Genomic DNA, 27694 nt, shown 5'->3' with positions numbered 1-27694 from the left:
CCCTCCCTCCCTCCCTCCCTCCCTCCCTCCCTCCCTCCCTCCCTCCCTCTCTCTCTCTCTCTCTCTCTCTCTCTCTTCAAGACAGTGTTTCTCTGTGTAGCTCTGGCTGTCCTGGAACTCACTTTGTAGCCCAGGCTGGCCTCGAGCTCAGCGCTCTACCTGCCTCTGCCTCCTGAGTGCTGGGATCGGAGGTGTGTGCCACCGTCGCCTGGCTATAGTTCTGTTTTCTTTCACTGTACATCATCTGTATGGAGTTTCTAGTGTATGTTAATTGTTTGCTGTTTGGCTTCGTTCTGATCTGATACTATGTTAGACACATGCACACAATGGACACCATGAAACGCTTCTCTTAGTTTTCTAGATGACAACATTTCAGGCTGCATTTAAATAACTTGTGTTGCATCGCAGCAAGTTTATAATTTAAACAGCTTTTAGATGACGGGGAGAGCATCGTGACATGTGACAGACATTAAATGAATGTAGGACACACAGTGCTGGGCAAGGTTGGGGAAACTCGGCTCCCGCTTCAATCTGCAGCTTCAGCCGCTCTGCACCAGTCCATCTGCATGCTCACCTCCATCTTACCGAGATTATAAAATCAATATCAAAACTCTACTTTAAAACTCCATTTCTTTTGAGTGGTATGATATACCACAATAATCACAGGGGATGTCTAACAAGAAGACATAGCCATCTTTGCCTTGTTTTGCTCTTACTGAGGTTTGATGAAATTGCTATAATTTTCCGGTGAGCAGGTTCATCTACATCCAACAAATTTTAAGTCATGCAGAAAACTGAGGATGCTGTGCTGCGACGCTGTCTCGACTCAGTGTGGGGCAGACGCCAGGAGAAAGCAATAGCAACTCACCGGATGGTCCTTCTGCATGATGCTCCACATCTTCTGCCTCATCTCCGAGGCTGCTTTGGAATTTATCTTCCCCAGCTTCATTATCACTTTGTCTACGTGGCTTTTTGTGGCTTGCAACAGATTTTCCATGGTGGGCCAGAGATCATTAGGTTTGGATAGATCCAGGACAAGAACAATAGAGAATGTCCTACAGAGATGACAACAGCTTTAAACAAGATTCCCAACAGTGGCTGTTTTGAGGCATGAATGTACTGACATTTATCTAAAGTAGTTTAAGAAAAACCCAGCATATCATCATTCTAAGAGGGGGGTGAGAGCGAGAACTCAGAGTCGAAGCTGTATGTATGTGGGTGTTCTTCCCCCCGGAGCTCAGTATCACACAGAAACAAACCAGTTCAGACAGAGGGGCTGAAAGCACATGGGTCCAACAACGCCAAGTTTAGACCTAATCTCACCTCGCGCTCCAGAAGAGGGGCCAGAATCTGCCAAGGACAGCAGCAACACAACATGGAGGAGACGGACGACTGACGAGCCTCGCTGGGAGCCCTTTCTGAGGGCCCTCCCTAGAAGATGTGGTGACGCCCATACTATGGATCTGAGTTTAGAAGTTCGTATTTATACAACCAGCAGTCTGAAGAACTGCCTGTAAGTGAAGCTGTACGTCTTCCAGCCCTGCTTCTCTGAAAGCACAGCCCTGACTAGCAGAGGACACTGCTGTCACCACAGGCAGAGGACTCCATCCCTACACATTAAACACGAATCTAAACAACAACGAAATAATCTACTTAAACATTCATTCAAATAACTCCAAAGAGATGTGCTCTTGGCAGAGAAGCACACGAAAAGATGCTTAAGGACTGGAGAGATGATCGGTTCAGCAGTTAAAGCATGGCTGTTCTCCCAGAAAATGAAAGTTCAATCCCCACACCCAAAGGGTGGCTCAGATCCATCTATGACTCTAGTTCTGGAGTGGGGTTGGTGGGTGGGTTTGGAGGGTGGTGGTGGGGTGTGGCACCCCTGCTGTCCTCTGTAGGCACTGCATGCCTGTGGTGCACAGATCCACATGCATGTGTGTGTATATGCATGTTTGTGTGACACCCCCTGCTGGCCTCTGTGGGCACTGCATGCCTATGGTGCACAGATCCACATACATGCAGGCAAAATACCCATACATATAAAATTTTTAAAAATTAAAAAATGCTCACCACCATTAATTATGGGGAAAGTGCAAAACAAACCCCCAGCGATAGGATAATCACAGCCATTAGGGTAGCTGTTACCAAAGAAAAGAAGACAGGAAGTGCTCCTGAGAACACAGAAGTATTCGAACTCTGTAACACAGGTAAGAAAACAAAATGGTGTAGCCGCTGCGGAAAACAGCGTGGCAGTTCCTAAAACAATCAGAAAGAGTCACCACATGATTCAGCAATTCTATTTCCAGGTCTATGCTCCAAGTTCTGAAGAAGCTAAACTTGTTTGTTGTTGTTGTTTGTTTGTTTTTTGAGACAGGGACTCATCTTGTAGCCCTGGCTGTCCTCGAACTTATTTTATAGCCAAGGATGGCCTTGAACACACTGTGATCTGCATGCCTTGGCCCCAGGCTGCTGGGATTACAGGCATGAGGCACTATGCCCAGGAGAAAGCTATGACTGAGTAAGTGTGTGTGTATCAGTGTTCATGGCAACCCCCAAATGCCTGTGGACAGGTCAACAGAAGGACAAACTGTAGTATATACATACACAGATGAGGTATTGCTCACTTTTACAAAGGAAGAAAGCTTGAGACATGCTCCAGTGCGAACCTTGAGACATTATGCTAAGTTAAACTACAAAAAGACAAATACTAGATGACCTCATGACAGAAGGTACCATCGAGTCAAACTGCTGAGAGCCTGCAGGAACTTCACTGCAGAAGGACAGAAGTCCCTAGTACTAAATGTGGTGGCATTGGTTGTAGGACAGTGGAAATACACTTAATGCCACAGAATAACTCGTTTATAAATAACGTCAGTGGTGAATTTTAGGTTCTGTATATTTTATCAACTGAAAAACAAATATATATAAACCTAGGAATGCTTTAGAATATGGTAATAATCTGTACACAGACATTTAATCATGGCCACATATTGGTTTTTTTTTTTTTTTTTTTGAGGCAGGGTTTCTCTGTGTAGACCTAACAGTCCTGGAACTAGCTCTGCTTGCCTCTGCCTCTAGAGTCCTGCTCCATCACACCAAGCTCACAGACAACATTCTTTTCTTTCTTTTTTTTTTTTTTTTTTTTTTTTTCCCGAGACAGGGTTTTTCTGTGTAGCTTTGAGCCTGTCCTGGAACTCACTCTGTAGCCCAGGCTGGCCTCGAACTCACAGAGATCTGCCTGCCTCTGTCTGCTGAGTGCTGGGATTAAAGGTGTGTGCCACCCGCCCACCCGCCCGCCCCCCACCCCCACCCCGCCCACGCCACAGTCAACATTCTTATTCAACAGACAAATACTCTGCTAGGAAACAAGATGATGCTATTTAGTTATTTTGTGTGAGTCAGTCCAACCAGCTGTTCGGTGTAATTCATACCAAACAGTATACAAAGTCTATGCCTGTGGTCTCAATTAGAAAGGAATCATTTAGACATTAATTATGAGCCATAGCTGTAAAATTATTGTCCAGACAAACATTTCCACGTCACCTTACTAAGCTTATAAACATTCGGCTTCACTATAGACTCATATAATAAACATGTAGTAGTAAAGAAACTAATTTTACTTTATACTTTAATAGATTATACTTTGTTTTATAGTTGTATTTTTTTAAAGACCTATGCAACCTTTTTACTATGGTCAAATACATACAACATAAAAATCATTTTTGTCATTAAAAACAGGCAAAAGAGAAATGGATTACCCAACTTTTCCTACTAATAAATGTTTTGCTTCTAGTACTTATGTTGCTCTGTACTTTCTTTATGGCAAATGTTAGCTAAGAAAACAGCTTAAAAAATTCTTCAAGTGGGATCAGACCACAGGAAATGTTCTATTGCAAATTATCTAAAGCCTGTGGAAACACTCAGTTCTATGGACATTTAAAGGAAAACAATATCGCATTGCATGTGTCAATATATCAGTTTCTCAATTTGCTGGTTTTGCTCAATACAAGGAAATTATGTGTAAACTAATTCCAGTTTTAAAATTCTCCATGATTAGCAACTACATGAAGTGAAATCCTCTGCAACCCCAATTCTTTGACGACCCAGCAGCTGACTTTGCACCCAGACTTGGGCCTATGATGCTCTTTCCTATTCGTTACAACTGGGATCCTTCCCATCTCCCAAAGCTGGCTCCAGCTGCCCTAGAGCCCAGGGACAGGAAGACTGAGACCTCACACAGTGAGAAGCATGTTAAGATTTCACTTCCTTTAGAACCCCGAATTTCCACGAGCCTGTCTGGCCCGAACAGTCTCAGATTAAATAAAGAGGAGTGAGGTCACATAGGAGTCAGGGGTCAGGGCCAGGACAGGAGCCCGCCTCTGGCTACACGGTGGGCAGAGGGTTCCTTAGCTCCTCCCCACTCTCACCTCTTCTCAATTGTCAACCATAAATCATGCTAATTCCCAGCAAGCTTTGCTTGTCTCCACTAAAGAAAGTCAATCTGGGCAGTGGTGGCGCACACCTTTAATCCCAGCACCTGGGAGGCAGATGCAGGCAAATCTCTGTGAGTTCAAGGCCAGCTTGGTCTACAGAGAGAGTTTCAGGACAACCAAGGCTACATAAAGAAACCCTATCTTGAAAAACTAATAAAAAAAAGAAAGAAAGAAAGAAAGTCAAATGTAAAAGTATGTAGCTGTGAAGTTCCTTAAAAAAAAAAAAGCTAATGTCACAGTGAAAAGATGATTATAAGCAGAAACATAGGCCCTACATGTATATATAAAACTGGACATCTTGGGGCTGGAGAGCTGGCTCAGAGGTTAAGAGCACTGACTGCTCTTCCAGAGGTCCTGAGTTCAGTTCCCAGCAACCACATGGTGGCTCACGACCATCTGTAATGAGATCTGGTGCCCTCTTCTGGCCTGCAGTCATACATGCTGTATACATAATAAATAAATAAATAAATCTTTAAAAAAAAAACAAAACAAAACTGGACATCTTGCCACCAAATGAAGCTTCCAGTACTGGGAACAGGGTACATCTAATTGACTTGTTGGCCAAAGGAGTCCCACGGGAATCCCCAAACAACCTAGGCTGTTGCCAAGACAATAGATTGCTCTTCACAAACTGACAGCAAGGCTATGTTGCTGAAGACAACATCTACACAACTCACTGAAGACGGAGAAACCAAGCTGGTGCCTACATAGAGCCTTCACCCCTATGGGCTAGCATCTTTGGCTCAAGAAAGTACTGTGCACACTACCAAAGGAGAAACGTGAACATCAAGTCAGCTACAGACCCTTCTACTTATAATGCTGTCCTGACTGTAAGACGTGTGAGGGCAACGGTGGCACAAAGCTTGTGGGAGTCACCAACCACATCTGACTTGACAGAAGGCCACTTCAGGGGACGAAACTCACACCTGACACTGTTTTGGTGACCAAGAACATCAGACTATCCTAGCCCAAGGACCATGATAAAACCAAATACTACTGTTGTACTAAAAGAAAGCAGCAATAAAAATGACTTCTAATGACACTCTGCTACATTCATATCATAGATCAGTGCCTTGCTCAGCCATCATCAGAGAAGCTTCCTCCTGCAGCAGATGGGAACAAATACAGAGACCCACAGCCAGACATTATGCATGGAGCAAGAGACCTTGGAACACTCATCTCTAAACAGGCTGTCTCCATCAAATCCCTCCCCTCAAGGCTCAGGGAACCCTGCAGAAGAGGAGGCAGAAAGCGTGTAAGAGCCGGAGGGGATGGAGGATACCAAGGAAACAAGGCCCTCTAAATCAACAAGATCTGCACACACAGGAACTCAGAGACTGAGGCAGCATGCACAGGGCCTGCATTTGTCTGCATCAGATGGGATCCTAGAGCTGAAAGAAGTGGACACAAACCCCATCCCCAACCCAGAATCTATCTCCAATTGATAACCACTTGTAAATGAAAGTTGAGTTTTCTCTAAGGGAGTCTACAATTGCTGTTCTTGGTTGTTAATTTGACTATAACTGGAATTATCTAAAATCAAGTGGCTGGATATATTCGTGAGAGATTTTTGTCTTAATTAATTGAATCATTTGAAGTGGGAAGACCCACTTTTGGTCCAGATCTTCTGAGGTGGGAGGATCCACCTTTAATCTGGCTGTTCCTTCTGCTGGCAGCCTGGATAAAGGACATGGAAGAAGGAAGTAGCTCTCTCTTTGCATGCTTGCTCTAGCTCTTGCTGACAAGTCCAGTCCTTCACTGGCATTAGAGCCTACTTCTTCCGGGTTCCAGTGTATCCTGAAGACCAGCCGAGACATCAAGCTTTGTGCACTGAACAACTACTGGATTCTTGGACCTTTCATTGGTAAATAGTCATTGTTGGAATAGCTGGACCACAGCCTGTATGCCATTTGAATAAATCACCTTTCTCTCTACACATAGATTCATTCTATCCGTTCTGTCCCTCTAGAGAACGCTGACAACACAGAGTCTCACTGGAGAAACAAACTACTTTTAAGGGTAGACTACACACGCAGCAGTAGACGGCCAAGAGAAAACAAAGAGAACGGCATCATTGGAGGTTCTCTGTCTCATGATGCTGTGTCAGAGCTTTTATTTATTTATTTATTTATTTATTTATTTATTTATTTATTTATTTATTTATCTATCTATCTATCTATCTATCTATCTATCTATCTATTTATCTATCTATCTATCTATTTATCTATCTATCTATCTATCTATCTATCTATCTATCTATTTATTTTATCTCTTAAGATATTTTTAATTTATTTTGTGTGTGTGTGCGTGCGTGTGTGTGTGTCTCCCTTTTTACCTTAATTTGTGTACGTATTATGGCTTCCAGTTTCGTGTTTTTATGGGATTCCTGGCGGCTCTCCGTGTCTCTGTTTCTTGTGTCTTTTCTTGAACTCTTTCCTTCTGTTTGTTTGTGATGTCCTATTCTGATGTGTCAGTTTTTGTTTTGTATTATTATTATTTTTTAATTATTATTCCTTAGAAGCCTGCTTATTTTCTGCTAAGGAACAGAAAACAGGTGAATCTAGATGGAGGGGAAGGTAGGGAGGAAGTGAGGGGGGTAGACAAAGGGAAACCCTAATTGGACTATACTCTATGAGAAAAAAGTCTATTTTCAATAAAAGGAAAAACAAAACCCAATGGCACTGCAGAGTTGTCTACAGAAGGCTGGGAGACCCAGGTCTCCACCTGTGACTCTAGGTACTCTTCATATCAAGTGTCCTGTGTAAGCACAGTCACTTTTGTGTCTGGGCAGATGGCTCAGTTGGTGAGGTGCATACCAAGAAAGCCTGAGGACTGGAAGTTCAGATCCCCAGCACCCGTTTAAATCCTGTGCCCAGGGCATGCACCTGTAATCCCGGTGCTGGGAAGGCACAGACGGGAGAGTCTCTGAGGCTCACTGGCTAACCCAGCTACTAGGGATGAGCTCCAGGTTCAGCAAGAGACCCTATCTCAAAAGTATTAAATACGGTGAAGGATAATGAAGACACCCCATAGTGACCTTTGGCTTCCTTGTACTCACAGGCACATACATATGAACACGTGTATGCACACACACACACACACACACACACACACACACACACACACACACACACAGAGAGAGAGAGAGAGAGAGAGAGAGAGAGAGAGAGAGAGAGAGAGTGCAATAATAGTTCATGCTTGCTTTTAATCCCAGGACTCGGAGGGCAAAGCTGGGTGGACCTCTGTGAGATTGAAGCTACCTGGGGCTACACTGCCAGACCCTGTCTCAAAATAAAAGAGAATAAGTTACATATTACTAAAAAGAAGAAATCACTGGATAAATTAAGCCAGCCTGACCTGTATCCAGCCAGCTCTGGAAAAGCAATTGTCCTGGAAAGAAGACCCATCTCTAAGGCTCTGCATGCTTGAAATGTACCAAATGATACCTGGTCCTTGAATTTGGCTCAGCAACAGCGATGGTTTGGATTAATCACGGACAAGAAAGATACTTCATATTTAATTGTTTTTCTTGGCTAAGATCAGTTCCCAGTAACTCAGAAAGGTCACAAGTTTCCACATCTGATATGGCCAATATGTGGGAGTGTCTGTGGATTTGGGGTGGACCCCTTGGTTTTGGTTCTAAAAAGCCAGTAGAGAGAACAACAACAAAAAGCCAGGCGGTGGTGGCCACACCTTTGGTCCCAGCACTCGGGAGGCAGAGGCAGGCAGATCTCTGAGTTCGAGGCCAGCCTGGTCTACAGAGTGAGTTCCAGGACAGCCAGGGCTACACAAAGAAACCCTGTCTCCAAAATCAAAACAAGATAAACAAACAAACAAACAAAAAAGCCAGTAGAGAGATCTCTCCTCTCCAACAGTCTTCCTTTGGACGAAGCTTAATAATATTACTGTGCATTCAATTCCATGAGAGACTGACCCCAGCCAGATGAAGAAAGATCCCAGAGCTGAGTTAACTTCCACTAAGAGCAGAAAGAATGATGCTTTTCATATTTAGTTTTGAAAATGAACTCATCACCCAAATACTATTTGACATGCTTTCCCTGCTAGCAGGCTTGTAAAGTACGTAGCTGGCAGGAATGTATCTCACTCGGCTTTAGCTGGAACCCTGGGTCTCTCAAGACTTCTCTGGACGCAATGCTCTAAGCTCATAGAAAGGAGGGGCTGGAAACCTCCAGATGACAGAAAACAGTCTCCAAAATGTTGACTCGGGAAGGCCTGTGAGCATGCATCCACGGAAGGCCTGTGAACTTCCACTCACCTCAACGAATCACACGTGATTGGTATGCTTATTAGGTCCAATAAGGAGGTTCCTCCACCCAGCTCCCAAAAGTGAGCAATGTCTTTTGGCTGAAAGAAAATAGAGGGTTTAAAAAATATTCAATTTCAAACTTTTGAGTGGTTTTTCTATTAGCACCTATCAGTAATAATTATAGAAACAAAATATTCACTCACCCCTTGACTAATCCTTTCTTTTTACTTGAAACTTTTGCCTTCCTTTATTCCATACCTCGAAATGCATCAAATGCATTCTATGAGCAAAGGTGAGCCGTCAGGAATAAATGTTTTCTCCTCCCAACTTTATAAATATTAATACACATGAAATAGATACTTAAGTAAAATTTAAGCATAACTAATCAGTTTAACACACTTGGGATTCTAGATAAACATACAGCAGTGGAATAGAACATTATGATTTAGAAATACAGATGCTCACAAATGAACAAGTTGTACAGGTAAGACCTGAGAAATGGGGACACAGCAGATACAGTCTAGGCCCGAGGAACATGACAGGCTGCCATTGGTAATGACAAGCGTGGGCAGGAGACTGGGATAAAGCTAGCCATGCTTTTCAGTTTGGAGAACCCTGTAGCTAAGAGGGGCCTGACAGGGCCAGGCAGCCGTGTGGTTTGGAACAGTCTGACTGAGAGCAGCGCCCGGGACTGTTCGATGGGGCCTTTCTCCTGCTGTCAACTTTTGGGCTGATGCTCAAGCGTCTTTGTCTGTACAGGGAGCTGACAGAGTGCTTCCATCTAGAACTCATAACGAAGCCTTTAACCCGACAAAGTGTGAAACTTTGGGAATAAATATAGAAAATCCCCGTGCCATGGCCCAGTTAGAGGAAAAGCAGGTGACAACCAGTCACGTGGGTTCTCACGTACCTGCTATCACGAACTAGAACGGGCAGAAGGTAGTCAAGCAAGTTTTAGATGAACATACCCTATTTTCCTTTCAGGGGATAAATTCTTAGAATCTCTAAAATCACTTTCCTGTTGTTGATACTTGAATCACTAATGTTTGTGGAATGAATCATGCTTCACTGGAAAATCTTTCTGGCTTCACAATGTGACAAAGGGGGCTTTTACAGCCCTTCTCGAAAGTCAAGCTTCTGAGAGCTCCTTCAAGTTTCCCATAAAAAGGCTAACTCACACTATACACCATGTGAATCATAAAAACGAAACTCTTCTGCATCTCAGTATGTTTTCTTTGCTTTTTAATTTCTTAGTTTTAATAACCGACTTTCATTGGTGGATCCAGGAAGCAATAATAGGCAGTTTCAATTCCTGACACATTTGTATCTGTCATATAATTCTCTCTCTCTCTCTCTCTCTCTCTCTCTCTCTCTCTCTCTCTCTCTCTATCTCTCTCTCTCTCTCTCTCCCTGTTTTTCTTTTTTGAGACAGGGTCTCACTATGCAGTCCTGGCTGGACTGGAACTTGCTACACAGACGCGGCTGACTTTGAACTCACAAAGATCCACGTGCTTCCACTTCCTGAGTACCGGGGCCATGGGTATGTGCTACCATGCTTGGCCACACAATTCTTTAATACACGGTCTAATGAGCAAACATTTGAACTAGATCATTTCTACACAAATGTGCCTCTGTGTAGGAACAGTAGGACCTTCTGTTCTACACCGTTCTTCCACACACCTAAGTTTAAGAAATGACCCCCTTTTGCTATGAGAGTTCCAAAAGCAATTCTACTTAGGAATTTCTGTCCCACCAGTTTACTACTCTATGCTGAACAGTTTCTGAACAGACACTAAAACAGGTGAGAACGGGATTAGCCTCTAGGCCTGTGGTCTCCAACAGTACTATCAACGTTTAGATTATTTCCCCTCCTAAAATGCTATGGACTGAATTCAGGGACTACAGAATGCTAGTCAAATCCTCTAACACTGAGCTACATTCCCAATGCTATGTTTTTTAAAAAACACTAGCAATTTAGATTTTGAACAGTATATTTTCCCAAATATTCCACAGTTCAAGCCCCCTATTTTTAGAAGATTTTTAGAGAAATCAAAAGTAACTCCTAAAATTGATATGGTGATTCATCCACACCTGTAATACCAGCCCCCAGGAGGTTTAAGGCAGCAGAATTGTGAGTTCAAGGCCATTCAGGAGTGAACAGAGAGTGCCAGATATAAGAAGAACCTGTCTTCGAAATGCAACAGAACCATCAGGGGGCTGGAGAGAAGGCTTAGTGATTAAAAAGTGCTTGTTGCTCTGCAGAGAACCCAGTTGTTTCCAGCAACAGCATCAGGCAGCCCTCAACTGCCTATCACTCCAGCTCTAGGCAACCCAATGCCCTCTTCCAGTTTCTGTGGGCACCTGACTCATGTGCAAATAAACCCACTCGAAGATACACATGCAAACACATAATTAAAAAAAAAACACCTTAGAGTTACCATATAGTGTGTGTGTGTGTAGGAGGCAAATTCCACTAGAGATCATATGTGACCAAGTAAAACCTCCAATGCCTGGAAAGGGTTACTTTGTGTTGAGGTGTTGGCCAAAGGGGTCCCATGACCTCCCCAACACCTCTCAAGCATCAAAGGCGATTGCCAACGCTATTGTCTACTGGATGGATGGAAAGGCCCTATTGCCGAAGACACCACTTACTCATGTCATTGAACATGGAGAAGTTGAGCCCCCGCACAACTATCAACTCCATGTCTACTGATGAGCATTCATAGTGCTGGGAGGTACTTTGCATGCCACCAGAGGAGAAGAGAAATCATTAATACCGCCCAGCTATAAACTCTGCAACAGTGACCTGCCTGCAAGATAGACTGGTGCAAAACTGGTACCAAAGTTACGGGAGCAACCAAGCACTTTTTGATTGGATTTAAGACCCATTCCATGTGATGGAACCCCATCTGACACTGTTAATGAGGCCAAGAACCTGAGACTAGACAGGTCATGGGCTTAGAGGAAAACCTACTATTCTTCTTCTAAATGAACATAGCAATAAAATGACTCCTAATGACATATTGCTATGCCTGAGTATCAGTGCATTGCTCAAATCTCATCAGAGAAGCTTCTTCTGGCAGGAGATGGTGATTAACACAGAGACCCACAGCTGGACAATGTGCAGACAGTAAGAGACCTTGGGGCACTCAGCCCTAAATGGATCAAATCCCTCCTGTCAAGGCTCAGGGATCTTTGTGGAAGGGCGAGGCAGGGGAGGGGGAAAGATGGTTAAGAGTCAGAGGTGGTGAATGACCCCATGGAAAAAACGTCTTCCATACACAACAGGGCTGATACACACATATAAACTCACAGAGACTGTGATAGAATGCACAAGGACTAGTCTAGATAAAATCCCGGCATGGAGAAGGGGAAGCAGGCACCAAGTTCCTGACCAAGAAACTATTTGGAATTGATAGCTGCTGGGAGAGGGGAAATCAGTTTTCCCCAGTAGGGAAAATTGGGTATTATCAACCACACTCCGAAGGCAGGCCTCGTGTTCAGGAGTAACCTGTTGACAGATACAAAATGATCCAAAGCTTTTCCTTTCTGTGTGCCTTTTCTTGTTATTATTTGGTGTTTTTTCTTCTTTCCTTTGCTTTCTTTTGTTTGCTTGGATTCCCCACCCCCTTTCGAGAGAGAAGAATATAAAGGCGGTGAGTAGAGAGGTAGAAAGGATAGGGAGGACTTGGAGGAGCGGGAATATTCAAAATATATTGTACGACAAATCTAAAGAAGAATTAAAAATTACAAAAATGGAGAGACAGTAATAATGCTATTTTCATTTGAAAGACAGAAAAAGTCTCATCTATAGAATTACGATAAGTAGGCAAAGAACCCTATACCATTAAGTTACAAAGAAATCTTATTTCATGCCGAGCCTGGTGTCACATGCTTTTCATTCCAACAATACCCAGAAGGCAAAGACAGGAGGATTGCAAATCTGGAATACAAAATGAGTTTCAGGTCAGCCTGAGATACATAAGATCTAGTCTTAAAACACAAAACCACGTGGTGCACGCCTTTAATCCCAGCACTTTGGGAGGCAGAGCCAGACAGATCTCAGTGAGTTCGAGGCCAGCCTGGTCTACAGAGTGAGTTCCAGGACAGCCAGGGCTACACAGAGAAACCTTGTCTCAAAAAACCAAAAAAAAAAAAAAAAAAAAAAGCATAAATACAAAAGTTGCAAATCAACCTTTTCAACACTTTAGGATACAACAGAGAAAGCAAAAATGTTTTCACAGATTCGGCGAGCTTCACATCAGTGGATCCTCATGTGACATTTAACAGCACACGTCTATGACATGCATCATTGGTATGTTTACTGTGTGTAGATAACACAGAGCCATCTCAGCATTAAGGCTTCCCATCGAAGGCATGAGACACTACTTTAAAAAGAACTCACTGTGTTATGCCCCTTCGTTCTTCTTCCATATGTATATTCCAAAGCTAAGGTTGGCTTTGCTGGCTCATCCCTATACAACAAAGGCAGAATTATTTATTATCATGATGGCGGAACTGGTTTCTTATGCTATAGTCCTGCCATTTTTACATCCTCTTAAACACTTTATTAGTAAGGAGGTTACCTTGAATACCAGCACTGAGATAAAGTTAAAATGACGTTATTCCACAAGACCCAAATAAACCCTTCAACACCATCTCAGAGATTTTAGTGGCAGGTGCAGCAGTGAATAATGATGCCTAAATAGCAAGGTACCCCTGCAGGGTGGGAAGTAGCAGGCTGGCAGCATCAAGGGCCGTGCTGGGTCATCAGCTCTCTGAATCCAGGCCGTGGGGAAATGCTGACTTGTTTGCTCAGCCTCGATGTGGGAGCTGAAAACCTAATTCCTGTCAACTAGTAAGGACATCAAGGGAAGACTTTTATGTAGTTTTTTGTTTCAAATCTCAGCCCAAATATGAAAGTTGAAAAAAAATTATATGAACAAGGGCATAAAACCAACAAACAACTTGGAAAATATTCAAATGATTATGAAGTATTCATGCAAGTTTAAATTGTTCAGTAAGCAACTACATGATATACAATCATTTTTAATGTGGTAAGAAATACATGCAGTAAATTTTACTGGTATAACCATTTTAAGTGTGCAGTTCAGGGTTGGGGATTTAGCTTAGTGGTAGAGTGCTTGCCTAGCAAGTGCAAGGCCCTGGGTTTGGTCCTCAGCTCTGGGGAAAAAAGTGTGCAGTTCATAGTATGAAGTATATTCATTCACATTGCTGGGCGATCAATCCTCATGACTCCTCAACCTGTAAAACCACAACTCCATATGCACTAAGAGACTTCCCATGTCCCTTCTGCCCACGCCCTGGCCACTGCCCCTCTCCGTTCAGCTTCTGTGGGACTAACTGCTCTGAGTACCTCATACAAAAGGAAGGGGACAGTTTGTCTATTTTGTGACTAGCTCATTTCACTTAGCATCGTATCTCCAAGTTCACCTACGTTGTAGAATATGACAGAATTTATTTCCTTTTTTATAACTTAAAGATTTACTTATTTTATGTGGATGAGTGAGTGTGGGCCTGCACGCATGTATGTGCACCATGAACATGTCAGGTGCCTGTGGAAGCCAGAAAGAGCTGGATTCCTTGGAGTCACAGACAGCTGTGAGCCACCATGTGGGTGCCAGGAACCAACCCTGGGTTCTCTGCAAGAGCAGCAAGTGCTGTTCAGTGCTGGATTTCTTTCCTTTTTGAGGCTGAATAATATTGTATTTAGTTTTAACTTGAAGAACAAAAACCACAAGTTTAAAACTTGTGATTTGTATATTTCTATGTGTTGAATATTTTGAACTTTATTTTGGCAGATATCAATTCCCAAGATATATACCAAATACTATTTGAATATATTTCCTTAAAGATATAACTCTTTTAGGAAGCAAGATGCTTCCCCGAAGATAAAATGTCTAACACAGTTAACCCACAATTTGAAAAATCATCCTCTACCTGGGTCTACTACCAGAGAGCTGAAATGAACAATTTTAATTCACTGTTGCAGTTTATAACACTTTATCTTAAACTAATGTTACATTGAACGATTTATTATAAAAACCATCTGTTACAGTCATACAGGCATAGATTAGAATTAAAATACCAAAGCAAGATAGCCCAGAACAACATCAGCACCATTAGAGGCTGGGCAATTGTGGTAACATTTCTCCTTCAAACAGGAAACCTAGTATCAACCCCACATTTTTTTGGTTTTTCTTAGTCTTATACTTAAAGGTGCTCTTAAAGGTTGTATTCAAGATTGAGAATATCTTTAAAGGTTGTAGTCAAGATTGAGAATTAAATATTTTGAATCTCAAGATTATTCTCCTTCCATACCTTTTGGGGCTAACTTGCTCTGTTGTAGCTGAAATAGGCATGAATGCTGTCTAATAAAGGTTGACATAACCCTTACCTGTCAAGACACCTTAGAATAATCGTAGTCTTTCCCTAGAAATTAAAAAGAAAGAATATTGTGTTAATGTCACCCACATGTAAAATTTTATTAGTGTTCGTGACTGTAGCCCAAAATAGCTTTTTTAATCATTTGAGTGATAAATTACCTGGAAACTAAAAACTAGGAACTTTCAGAATTACTTGAAAGTTTGATAAGTGGAAAAGTGAACTGTCAACTTTCCATCACAATGTAACTACACTGCTATTAGTGTAATTATGAAGTCCCCCAGACGACAAATCTTAGCTAATCACAGCTCACCTTAGTGGTCACCTGACAGCCGTCTTCGACTGTCTCTCTACTCAGCAACGCTAATTACCGGCTAGGCTGATTGGTGTGTTCGAAAATGTTTCCCTCCCAACTGTTCAAGTGGAAACAAAGGAAAAAGATAACACACAAATAAAAGATGTGCTGTAGACAGGCTCAAAGCCGACAGCTCAGCACTCTGCTGAAGTACTTTCTTTTAATTCTAGAGGATGTATTCATCCCAACTTCCTTCTTAGGAGTCAAGAAATCAAGGCTCTAGCCACGACACGACACTTAACCCACATCCTACCCAGAGACGGGTTCAGTGAAGATGACTGAATGACTCCTTGCAAAGAAGGATGTGGAAGGCATGGCGGGGCAGCCTCCTGCAGGAAGTCTCTGGGCCGCAAGGAAGAGCTTGGAAAACCCTATGTTGCCAAAAAGAATATTTTACTCTCTCTCTCTCTCTCTCTCTCTCTCTCTCTCTCTCTCTCCTCTCTCTCTCCCCCTCTCATCTATCTATCTATCTATCTATCTATCTATCTATCTATCTATCTATCATCTATCTATCTATCTATCTCTCTACCTATCTATCAGCTGTTTATCTCTATCTAAAAGGCTACATTTTTTTTTAAACCAAAAAGATGGTAATCAATCACTCCAGGTTCTATGTGCAGTCAGATTGAACGAACTCTTTGTGACTAGGTAACTGGAATACTGTAAGACAACATGAACTGATGAAGGATGGCTGGTGTCATACAACACTTAACACAGAAACCTGGATGGACCAAACAAATTGATAAGGCAATCCACACAAGGAATATACAGCTATTAAGTATGGCAATGCAGGAATACATTTACATAATAAGAGGTCAGTTTTGAAATGCCTTTTCCTGCTTCCTTATGCACGTATGTCCTCTGCCCGACCCTTCCTACCTTCAACGCCCTCTGTTTCCATCCAAAAGCCAGCAGTTTATCTCCACAATCATCCTTGCAAATAAACGCCACCCTAGGCTTCCTCATCTGCAAACACCTGTTCTAGAGAAACTCAACCACCTCTCCCCGCAACCCCCAAGTCCCCGCACAGGAGTGATGGGGAAAATTAGACATCCCATGCTCCTCAGGACAGCATCACCTTACTCTCCATCATGGCAACAGTGATCTACTTCATTCTTTCCTATTCCACCCATTGCTCTGGATCCTCAGGACACGCACGACCCCCTGCATCCGAACTGAGGTGTTTTCACTATTCCTTGCTCTTCAAGCAATAGCCCTATCTCATAGATGCTGATATGGCTTGAATACAATATATTCCTCCTAGCCTCGAGTATTGGGTGCTTGGTTACCAACTGAAGAGTTCTGGGGAAATGACTGCATCTTGAGGGCCTTGACCTACCGGATGGATTGATCTCTTGCTGGACGCCTAACACAATGGCATCATTAAGAGGTCATGACAAGCGGGAGTCAGGGCCTAGCTGGTGAAGCAGACCCTGGGAGTGTTCAAGTGCTCCTTCGGCCCTTCCTGTGTTGCTTTGCTCTACTTCCTGGCCGCCATGACATGAGCAGCTTTGCTCTACCGTGCCCTCCAACCATGACGACTGAACTCTGACACAGGAGCCAAAAGGAGGAAATCTTCCCTCCCTTAAGCGGTCCCTGTTGGGGATTTGATCACAGTAGAAGAAAGAAGTCAACACGGAGGCTCTCAGGGTCTCTCCGTCTCTGGCTGGGCTGTGTCCCTCTTGGTTTTCACCACGGTGTCTGTCTCATGGCATTGCCGTGATGTTGTATGTGCACTACCGCCATGTCTCTGCACAGGAGAGACGGTGCCCTTGACTCCTGCTGCTACCGTGCCCAGGACAGCTGGTGCACGGGAGATGCCAACAGACAGCCACTGTGTGGAGGAATACGAGGCAGGAAGGAGAACAAGGAGGCACCCAAGGAGAAAGGGTGAACACTATTAGTTGAACAAGAGAAGCACTGATTTCTTCTCTTTATCCTTCAAAGTCAATTAATGCTCTGAATCAATTCCAGAACCAGGCATTTATTCACAGAGCACTACCTGTAAATGTTCTGGCTTCTTCAGGTGCTCCTAAGTCTTCAAGAGAAAATCTGGTCGAAATTTATGGTAGTAGAAATGAACAAACACTGGGTTATACAGGCCACTTACTGCTACCACGAAAAAGAGTGATTTCACAAACATCAAACCCTGAACCAAAACAGGCTGTCACAGTATAAAGAAGTCAAGAACAATAGTTACCTGGAGGGATGAGTAGAGACAGGTGAGTGGGTGTTTAGTGTGGGAGTGAGCATGCCTGGCTAGAGTCAGCAGCATTTGCAAAAGCCCTTCAGGGATACTCTTTATTCAGAATATATGATGTAACAACAATTTATCTGGTCCACAAGACTAGCACCAGTCATTATATATGTGTGTAATGTGTCTATCTCTAACAGGAAACTGTTGACGTATTAGACCCAATATGAAAACCACTCTCCTTTCTGGTATAGCAATTCCAGACCTTGGGAAATTAAAGCATGTTCAAGGCTAGCCTAGGCTACACGTAGTGAGATAGTCTCCAAAAAACATTTTTTAGATGAAAAAAATACTAAAAAGAAAGAAAATTACCCTATTCCCAATGGCAAACCCATGTTCATATAGTATACTAGGTTAAAAGCTGTAAACATAAATAATACCTATGACAATTTTATTCATGTGTCATGCATGTGTTTGTGTGTGCATGGGTGTGTGAAGATCAGGTGTTTCACTCAATCACTCTGTACCTTGTTTGTTTCTTTTTCTTTCTTTCTTCCTTTTTTTTTTTTTTTTAATGGTTTTTTGAGACAGGGTTTCTCTGTGTAGTTTTGGTGCCTGTCCTGGATCTCCCTCTGTAGATCAGGCTGGCCTCGAACTCACAGAGATCTGTCTGGCTCTGCCTCCCAAGTGCTGGGACTAAAGTTGTATGCCACCACCACCCGGCTGAACCTTGTTTTTTGAGTCTCTCACTGGACCTGGAGCTCATGAACAGGACTGGGCTGGCCAAGCTTCAGGGACCCACCTATCTCTGCTCTACCCAGCCCATAAACACATCCTAGCTTCTACATGGATGCTGGGTACCTGAATTCAGACCAGGCACCCTACCAACTGAGACATTACCCTAGCCCATGAAATGTCTATGTTAAAGAATTAAATTCAGATCCAAATTAAAAAGTGCAGGGAGGGAGCTGATAAGAAAACATTGGAAGGTACAGAAGTTAAAAATAAAATGAAATACAATGATTAAACATTTAGTGTCCATAAATTATTTATCTTTGCACATTAATATAAAAGATCAAGTTATTTATAAATTTATATCCAGCTTATTTCAATTCACATTATTTTCTTCCAAAACTCCTAACTTTTTTCTTTTAAACTTGATTTTACTTTCATTTATTTATTTGTATGTGTATGAGTGTTTCGCCTATGTGTAGGTCTGTGCACAATGTGCATGCCCTGGTGCCTGAGGAGGCCAGAAGAGGGTTTCTGATTCCTTGGGACTGGAGTAACAGCCAGTTGAGAGCCGTCATTGGGTACTGGGACTCAAACCCAGGTCTTCTGGAAGAGCAGTCAGTGCTCTAAACTGTTGAACTATCTCTCCAGCCCTGACTTTTTTCTTGTTATGTAATTATTTATGCCAATAAATACAATTTTTAATAATAGTGAAGATAAAAACCCCAAATGAGGCTATCCAGTATTCTGGAGGTATTTCTGAGGAAATGCTGAGACTCAATGAGGTGTACCCAGGCTGCCCACTGAACACATAGCCTTACTGGTTCAGAACTTCATTTCTGGAAGCTTCCTATTTTCCAGTGCCCTTATGTGGAAGCATGAAACATGGAGAATGAATAGTAACACGAACTCCAAATAGCACAGAGCATGATGCTACATGGATTCCAGCATCTGGCAGCTCACAAGCCTTGACCTTTCGTGGACAGTGACACTTAGAAGTCCTGCCTTGCACACAGGAATTCTGTGGTGGACATGAAGCATCTGTTCTTGCTGTGTGGCCACAACCCACAGTTTCAGCACACTTAGTCAAGTGACCTTACAGAGAATGGGCACTACCACCTCATTTCCCCCACATTTTCCAAAACAAACTAAGTCTTTGATAAGCATCATTAACACAATTCAATTATCCCTTCATAGAGATTCCTAAAAGTGAAGTCACTGAGTCCATGGTGTGACTGTTGTTAGGATGCTGACTTACTGACTCAGGGACTGACTCAGACATGTTAAATGGATCCTGGCCTTTACATGCAGTCAAAAAGAAGACCTGCATACTTCAAATTATCTTTTTTTTAAAAAAATTATTTATTTTTATTTCACGTGCGTTCATGTTTTGCCTGCATGTATGTGTGTGTGAAGGTGTCAGATCCCCTGGAACTGGAGTTACAGGCACCATGTGGGTGCCGGGAATTGAACCTGGTTTCTCTGGAAAAGTAGCCAGTGTTCTTAACCGCTGAGCCATCTCTCCAGCCCCACATACTTCAAATTATGAAATAAAAATAGTTAAGGGTTTTCCTAACATTTTGTTCATGGTTATAACTTTTCCTAGGTCAGTGGCAAGCCCTTTCTAATTTATGCTAATTCAGAATGAACATTTGATCAAAGAGTTGAAAACCTGTAAATTTTACCAAAGTATTAAACTAAAATTTGTTGATGATGGCTAAGTTATTTCAATAACCGAAGAATATTAAAGTCTTACCCCATTTTTACTGCCAAGGAAGAAGACCGATTTTTCTCCGATCTCGGCCCCATTCCCTTCACTGCCCTGGCTTGTCTTCTTCTCTACTTCAGCCTTTGCGACTTCCCAGAGAGTGTCACTGCATGAGACAGAGACAAAAGCCAGAGAAACAGAAGGGCTCCTTAGCAATGGTCATTTCCAGCAGAGAAATTTTATTTCCATCAGGTTTATAAAATACGATTTCCCGGGAGTCAATAACCAGGTAAAACCCTGAAGTATCTCTCTAGCACCCTTCACCTGGAAATGGTTCATGAAGCAAACGGAAACAGATAAGCAGACTAGCCTAGCTTCCCTTCCACCACTGTGATCAAACACCCCGACAAAGCAAGGCTTTATCTGCCTCACAGTTCCAGGAGTCACGGTGGCCAGCAGGTAACTCAGGGCAGCAGGAGTGTGCCACAGCTAGTCATGCCTACAGTCCAGAGCAGAGAGAATGCATGCATGCATTCCGATTGCCCTTCTTGGGTAGAGGAGCTGGCCAGGAAGCTCCAGCGGTCCTCCTGTCTTCAACCCCTCCCCAAAGTCCTGAGTTTCCAGGCACCTATCCTGCCCCTTGCTTTTTATCAACCTCTGGTCCTCACGTTTGAACATCAAGCACTTACTTGATCCATTGAACCACCTTTCCAGTCCTAAGCAAATATTTGTTGAGGAACTAAAACATGCAAACCTCTGGGCTAATCCTCGGGCTCAAATCTGTTTCTTTGTCTCTGGAGTGCCAATTAAAAAAGAAGAAAGAAGCCGGGCGGTGGTGGCGCACGCCTTTAATCCCAGCACTCAGGAGGCAGAGCCAGGCGGATCTCTGTGAGTTCAAGGCCAGCCTGGACTACCAAGTGAGTTCCAGGAAAAGGCGCAAAGCTACACAGAGAAACCCTGTCTCGAAAAACAAAAACAAAAAAAACAAAAACAAAAAAAAAAAAAAAAGAAAGAAGGAAGAGGAGGAGGAGGAGGAGGAGGAGGAGGAGGATCTGCTTTCGGGGTCATAATAATTGTTACCAAGTCCCTGTTCATTTTGTTTTAGGTGCTGGCCTTTTAAACTACAAAAGCCATTGATGGCCTATAATTATTACTAGACAAGAACCCAAAACAGGGCTAACAATATAGTTAAGTGGTAATGTGCCTGCCTAACATGCATGAGTCTGTGGGTTCAATTCCCAGAACCTCCAAACAAAACAGGAATGTTTTAATGATGTCAAAAGAGGAAAACAAAGTCAAAATAGAAACCCCGAAAATGTTACACTGAGCTATTTTATTTCATAGGCCAGCCCCCAGGAACTCTGTCTCCATCTGCTTGCTCTGTTTACACACCATCCCTTCAAAATGTGATTGTGTTTCTCAAGTACTCAGTAAAAGGAAAGGGTTCTTCCATCGGCCATGCCTCCACAAAAAAACAAAACAAAACAAAACAAAACACCACTGTATCCATAGCTTCACTTCGTTAACCAATGAGAAAGCGATGCAAAGCGTCCAGTCCTGAACTTCATAAACTCAACCGCAGTTCACGCCTCTGATCCAGAAGGGGGCGAAAGATCCCTGGTCCTCTCCCCGACTTCCTTGTAGGCCATTTGGAGGTTCAGATACTTTAAAAGGACCTTGTAGAGATGAAGAGTTCAAATGTATTTCACAAGCCATCAATACCTCCAACCCTCCTTCAAGGAGGCGCTGCACTTTTCCTTATCTGAAGTAGAGAAGTCCTGCACTGTGAGGCAGGGGGCCCTGGGGAGGAGGCTTTGTGGTCGGGTTCACCACCGCCTAACCTCCAGCCTGCCAGGGCAAGTGGCACTCAAGAAACGTCTATGCAATCAGCGAATGGATGGAGTTGATGATTTTTCCCAGTCGCTGACTTTTGCACTTGTTTGTGACAGAATCCTCAAGCTCTAGGCCTGTCGGGGGAGTTGGGAGCGGTGGCGCGGTTCTGCTGCCGCCCAAACGCACAGTCTCCCACCCACAGCGCCAGGGCTGGGTACCTCCGCGCCACCCTTCCGTGCCCCTTCTATGTCCAGGTGGGAAAGAGGGAGGGTCGTGAGCGGCCCGCGGGCCGGTGCAGCAATACCTGGGCATGGTGGCTGTGCAGCCCCAGATGTCCTGGGCTCCGCGTGGGAAACAGCCCTGACCCCGGAGGCCAGTTAAGCTCCTAGTTGGGCCAGAGAATGCAGGCTCCTCGGTTGTTATGGCAGCGACGTCGTGGCGGGGGTGGGGTGGGGGATTGCGTGCCGAGGAGATGCCTCATGGGAAATGTAGTTCTCGACATTCTGTTTGCGTCTCACTTTTCAGCCTCAACCCCTAGGATGCCAGAGGGAGGGTATGGTGAGCGTCCTTGTGGGTCTGGAATCAGAAGGTTAGGACTTGAAGGTTTTTGGGTATTTCGTTTTGTCTTGTTTTTATTTCTACTGAGTGCCGACTGTATGTCAGGGGCCTCTGCTCTCATCTTTAACTCCCCTCCCCCGCCACATCGCCATGATTTGGGAATAGAAGCTGAAACAATGTCAAACTGTTATTCAATAATTAATAATTATATAATAATAATAATATAATAATAGAAGAAAACAAATTCAGTAATTAAAATCAAAACAAGGCGTGCAACTTTCCCTCCAGCTTTCTGAACGTTGGGCTGTACAATGTTTTAGGAAACAGTACACTATTTATTTATAAGTCAATGAAACGTGTGCCTCTCCTACATAATTAATTTACTTTATGAAGGTGGACTATATTTGTTTGAACTTTGGGAGCTCTTTATAGGCACCCCTATTTACAGGAATCCCCACAAAACGTATATAGACTATTTCCATATACAAAGCCCTGTACTACAGAGTAAGAAATGAGATAAAAGCTCAGCCTTTAAAACAGACGTACACAGATAATTGTAATCATAATTCAAGGTAGGCAAGCTATTGGAGAAGAGGTACAGAAATACCCATGCCTGAAGAACTTGTCGAAACATTCATGGCAGGTTTGGTGTTTGACCTGTTCTGAATGTTGAATAGATCCAGGCCTAAGATCCCTGAATATTTGAAGGAAATTCTCTCCAAACCTCTGCCTTTGGGCTCAGTTTCTGTGACGTGGTGTTTAAGAACATGGGATTTGAAGTAAGATGGACCAAGATTCAGTTCCTAGTATGCAGAAGATTAAACTCAAGGCCTCCTGCAAGCCAGGCCAGTGCTTTACCTGAGTTACACACCCTCAGCCCTGTTGACAGATTTGAGTGAAGAGACGTAAGGAGCATATTCCTGGAAATGAAGCCAGATGTTGGTAAAAGAAAAGAGCCTTCATTTCAGATAAAGTCTTTGGGAGCAAAATCTGCTCAACAGTGCAGTGCATCGTGGAACTAGAAAAGGCCACAGTTGCACCATGAGAAAGGGGTAGACCGAAAGTGGTCCAGTGGAGGAAGGTTGGTTTCCAAGAAAATGGTAAATCCCTCACTGAATTGGCTTGTACCTTCTGGTGCTAGCCAGCCTGTCTGTGGCTTGTAAACTACCGTCATTGTAATGACTTGGGTTCTGGGGCTTAGCGTCCCTGTGTGCGGTTTAGGAAGCCAGGTGGGTATTGATAACAACAGTGTCAGGTTTTAGTAAGAGCTAATGCGTACCGGGCACATCACCACTAGTACTTCAAGATTTTGATTGTTTTGGATAACCAGGATTGGTGGTTGGAGGAGGGAGTCCGGTGGCCTGGAAGATCTGGGGTGATCTGTCTAGACCCTGATCACCAGCATTAACTCAAGGTGGATTCATTTGACCTGATGGGTGACTGAGTTCTCTTTTCTTCCTTTATTTCTCCGGAGGATTCATACTTGACCTTCCTGTTCTTAAGTGCATTACTTTTCTTTTAGGATGAAACACCATGACCAAGGCAACTTACAGAAGAATGAGTTTATTTTGGCTTATAGTCCCAGAGGGTTAGAGTCCATAACAGCAGGAAAAAGCATGGCAACAAGCAGCCGGGGCGGCAGTGGGAACAGAAAGGTAAGAGCTCACATCTTACACCAAAAGCACAAAGCAGAGCGCAAGCCAGAAGTGGTGGGAGTCTTTAAATTCTCCAAGCCTCAGAGTCATTCTTCCTTCACCAAGGCTGCACCTCCTAAACCTTTCCAAACAGCACTCCTTGCCTACTGGGCACCAACCGTTTAAATGCCCAAGACTGTGGAGGACATCTCTTACTTAAACCACCATAGTCACAAAGTGTACTGGTTAGATTCTTAGCAACTTGACAAAAGCTAGAACCATCTGTAAGGAGGGAACCTTAGCTGAAAGATTGTCTTCATCAGATTAACACATTAGAGGGGTCTGTGGGGGAGCATTTTCTTGATTAATGATTGATGTGAGAGGATCGAACCCACCATGGGTAGTGCCATCCATGGGCAGGTGGTACTCAGCGGTATAAGAAAGTAAATTGCTGGGCAGTGGTGGAGCACACCTTTAATCCCAGCACTCAAGGAGGCAGGGGCAGGCGGATCTCTGTGAGTTCTAGGCCAGCCTGGTCTACAGAGCGAGATCCAGGACAGGCACCAAAACTACACGGAGAAACCCTGTCTCGAAAAACAAGCAACAACAACAAAAAAGTAAACTGAGCAAGCCATGGAGAGCAAGGCAGTAAGCAACATTCCTCCGTGGTCTCTGCTTCATTTCCTGCCTCAGGTTTCTGCCATACTTGAGTTCCTGCCCTGACTTCCATCAGTAATGGACAGTGATTCGGACATATTCAAATAAACCCTTTCCTCCCCAAGTGGCTCTTGGTCATGGTCTTTATCACAATAACAGAAAGCAAAACAAGACAAGAAGATTTGAGCCCCCTTCTGCATCACTTCAAGAAGGCTCAAGGATTTCATAGTTGGTAGGGACAGAGGAACAGGCTTTATACTGCCTCCTGCATGGTATGGGCTGCAGCTCAGCAGGCTACAGGCACATGTGGAAACTGTTTTGAGAGTTGTGAACTGTCTGGAAGCATAGAAAGTGCCCATGGAGGCCGGGTGGTGGCGGCACATGCCTTTGATCCCAGCACTCGGGAGGCAGAGCCAGGCGGATCTCTGTGAGTTCGAGGCCAGCCTGGTCTACAGAGCAAGATCCAGGAGAGGTACCAAAACTACACACAGAGGAAAAATCCTGTCTTGAAAGACCAACAAAAAGAAAAAAGAAAGAAAGAAAGAAAGAGAAAGAAAGAAAGAAAGAAAGAAAGAAAGAAAGAAAGAAAGAAAGAAAGAAAGAAAGAAAGTGTCCCTGGAGCTGAGGTGGAAGCACAGGTCAGGCAGGCAGCTGGGAAGGGTCTTGCAGTCTGGGTTCGCCTGCGCTGGCTGTAAGAAGCACGTAAGATTCTAAAGTGGGCATGCTCTGACTGCTCTGACTGGTCCTGTGTTTCGGTGTGATAATTTTTTGCAGCTGTGTGGAGGAGTTTTTGGGAACCTAAAAGACCATATGGAGACTGTTAACAACAGCCGGGAAAGTGACAGCGTTTTTAACCTTCCCCTTTGTTTTCAATGTTTGTCACAGGGGAAAAAATAGTATACAGGAGAGAGAGAGAGAGAGAGAGAGAGAGAGAGAGAGAGAGAGAGAGAGAGAGAGAGAGAGAGAAAGAGAGAGAGAGAGAGAGAGAGAGAAGAAACAGGAGATGTGGCTCTGTTCTAGAATTCATGCCTAGCATGTGAAAAGCCTTGTATTGAGTCCCTGGCACATAAGAAAAAGAAAAAGAGCCGGGCGATGGTGGCACACACCTTTAATCCCAGCACTCGGGAGGCAGAGGCAGGAGGATCTCTGTGAGTTCGAGGACAGCCTGGGCTACAGTGTGAGATCCAGGACAGGCACCAAAACTACACAGAGAAACCCTGCCTGGAACCCCACCCCCCGCCAAAAAAAAAAGAGGAGAGAAAGAAAAAAGACAAAAAAGAAAAGCAGGAGAGAAGACAATGGGGAAATGTTTATCCCAGAAGAAATAAACATTCAGCATTTTGATATCCCTCATCTAATTATTCTTCCTGGAGTTAATGTTGTGCTGTGGTTAAAATCTGGATTTTTAAGCATGTATTTCCATGTATCAGTTAGAAATGCATCGGAACAAGGCTTGCTGGCTGCACATTATTCCAGCATGCAGATTTGTTTTCATAGTTTCTTTTGGCATTCATCCAACGCTGAGTTGGCTTGGCATAAACATGAAATATGAATTGGGTTAATCAGACTCCTTCCCTGGGATCTTTCAAATTACGATTGGAAAAAGCAGGTCATTCCCTTTCGGAGAAAATTACCAAATGTTCTGCTAAATGGAGTTCAAGAACACGAAGCAGACCCAGTGGTATGAACAGACAGTCCTGGTACAGGTCCCCAGGGTTTTCCCAAGGCCCCTCTGTGTCCTTTTCTTATGACTTCATTTAGTTATTTGAGGCATCCTGGTGTCTTTGTAATGCAGATGAGAGGGGTGAATTTTCTCATTGTTTCCTGAGTTGGTTCCCATTGAATTTTAGAAGTTAGAATCCCCCAAACTTCTCTGCTTTCCCACGATCCAAGCCTGTGCTCTAGTAACTTTATTAGACTTCAGGAGTAGCAGATGAATGGAAAATCCTGTTAACGAGGTGTTGATGGCACAGAGGAAGAAAGGCAGGTGTAGAGGGCATCGTGGATTTGAATGAGCATCTAGACAGGCCACTACGGGTAAGACAGACCAGGGGCAATAGTTACCTTACGTAGAATAGGGGGCGTGGTATCAGTGCGGATGACAGCCCCCAGCTCCCAAGGAGCATCGTCACCATGTTCAACGTAGGTGAAGTCACATTTGGCAAATATGGCACAGTTTGGGGCAAGTGGCACCTCATCCCACGCCAGCTTCCTGCACTGGCCTATCAGTTTTGCTGTAGTGCCCACCTTCTAAGTTAAATGACCTACAACACCTTGATACCACCTGAAAACCGGTCACCCTGATATCTAGGTGTGAACTTAGCTTCATTTGGAGGTTTTTTTGTTTGTTTTGTTTTTCAATAACAGGGTTTCTCTGTATAGCCCAGGCTGTCCTGGAACACGCTCCATAGACCAGGCTGGCCTCGAACTCAGTGACTGGCCTGCCTCTGCCTCCTGAGTGCTAGGAGGCATGTGCCACCACCTCCAGCCTTAATTTGGGGTTTCAAGGGGATAAAAGGTTTCTCTTCTGGCTGTAAATCGCTTTCTTCTTTTAGGGAAAAGCGAACTGCCGGCACTCTGGGCTTCTGTGTCTCCTCAAGTCCCTACTGCCCAAGTCTCAGGCCCACAGAAATCAGCTGAGGGCCGGGGTGAGTGCAGATTCTGTGGCAGCCGAGAGGCAGCACACGGGAAAACTGGCATTCTGGAGACACCGAAAGCCTTTACTGGAAAAATACAGGTAAACATGATGGTTAGTTCTTCAGGATTATATTGCAGTTCAATTAATAGTTAAAAGTGAATTGTTCTAGGAACCTGGTCAGATTTTTCTCTATGGAAAGCACTTAGTCAAAATTGAC

At 43.7% G+C, this 27694-nt stretch overlaps 1 protein-coding gene across 2 annotated transcripts in view; it reads right to left on the bottom strand.

Moving 5' to 3' along the window:
* Dync2li1 (dynein cytoplasmic 2 light intermediate chain 1) overlaps positions 1-22423 on the bottom strand; it is a 38281-nt gene extending 15858 nt beyond the window's left edge. For both annotated transcript variants that reach the window (XM_052746445.1, XM_052746446.1), the window contains exons 1-6: positions 22295-22423; positions 20206-20323; positions 15182-15216; positions 13169-13238; positions 8773-8861; positions 869-1055 (exon numbers count right to left, since the gene is read on the bottom strand). In XM_052746445.1, the coding sequence (XP_052602405.1) occupies positions 869-1055; positions 8773-8861; positions 13169-13238; positions 15182-15216; positions 20206-20323; positions 22295-22302 (507 nt within the window). In that variant the 5' untranslated portion in view covers positions 22303-22423. The remainder of the gene's footprint in view (positions 1-868; positions 1056-8772; positions 8862-13168; positions 13239-15181; positions 15217-20205; positions 20324-22294) is intronic.
* Between the last annotated feature and the right edge of the window lie 5271 nt (positions 22424-27694).

The sequence above is a fragment of the Peromyscus californicus genome, unplaced genomic scaffold (genome assembly GCF_007827085.1).
Source record: "Peromyscus californicus insignis strain IS unplaced genomic scaffold, ASM782708v3 Scaffold_1__1_contigs__length_55948999, whole genome shotgun sequence".
Taxonomy (NCBI): domain Eukaryota; kingdom Metazoa; phylum Chordata; class Mammalia; order Rodentia; family Cricetidae; genus Peromyscus; species Peromyscus californicus.
Note: the sequence above shows the minus strand (reverse complement) of the source record. Positions and strands in the feature narration are given on the sequence as shown.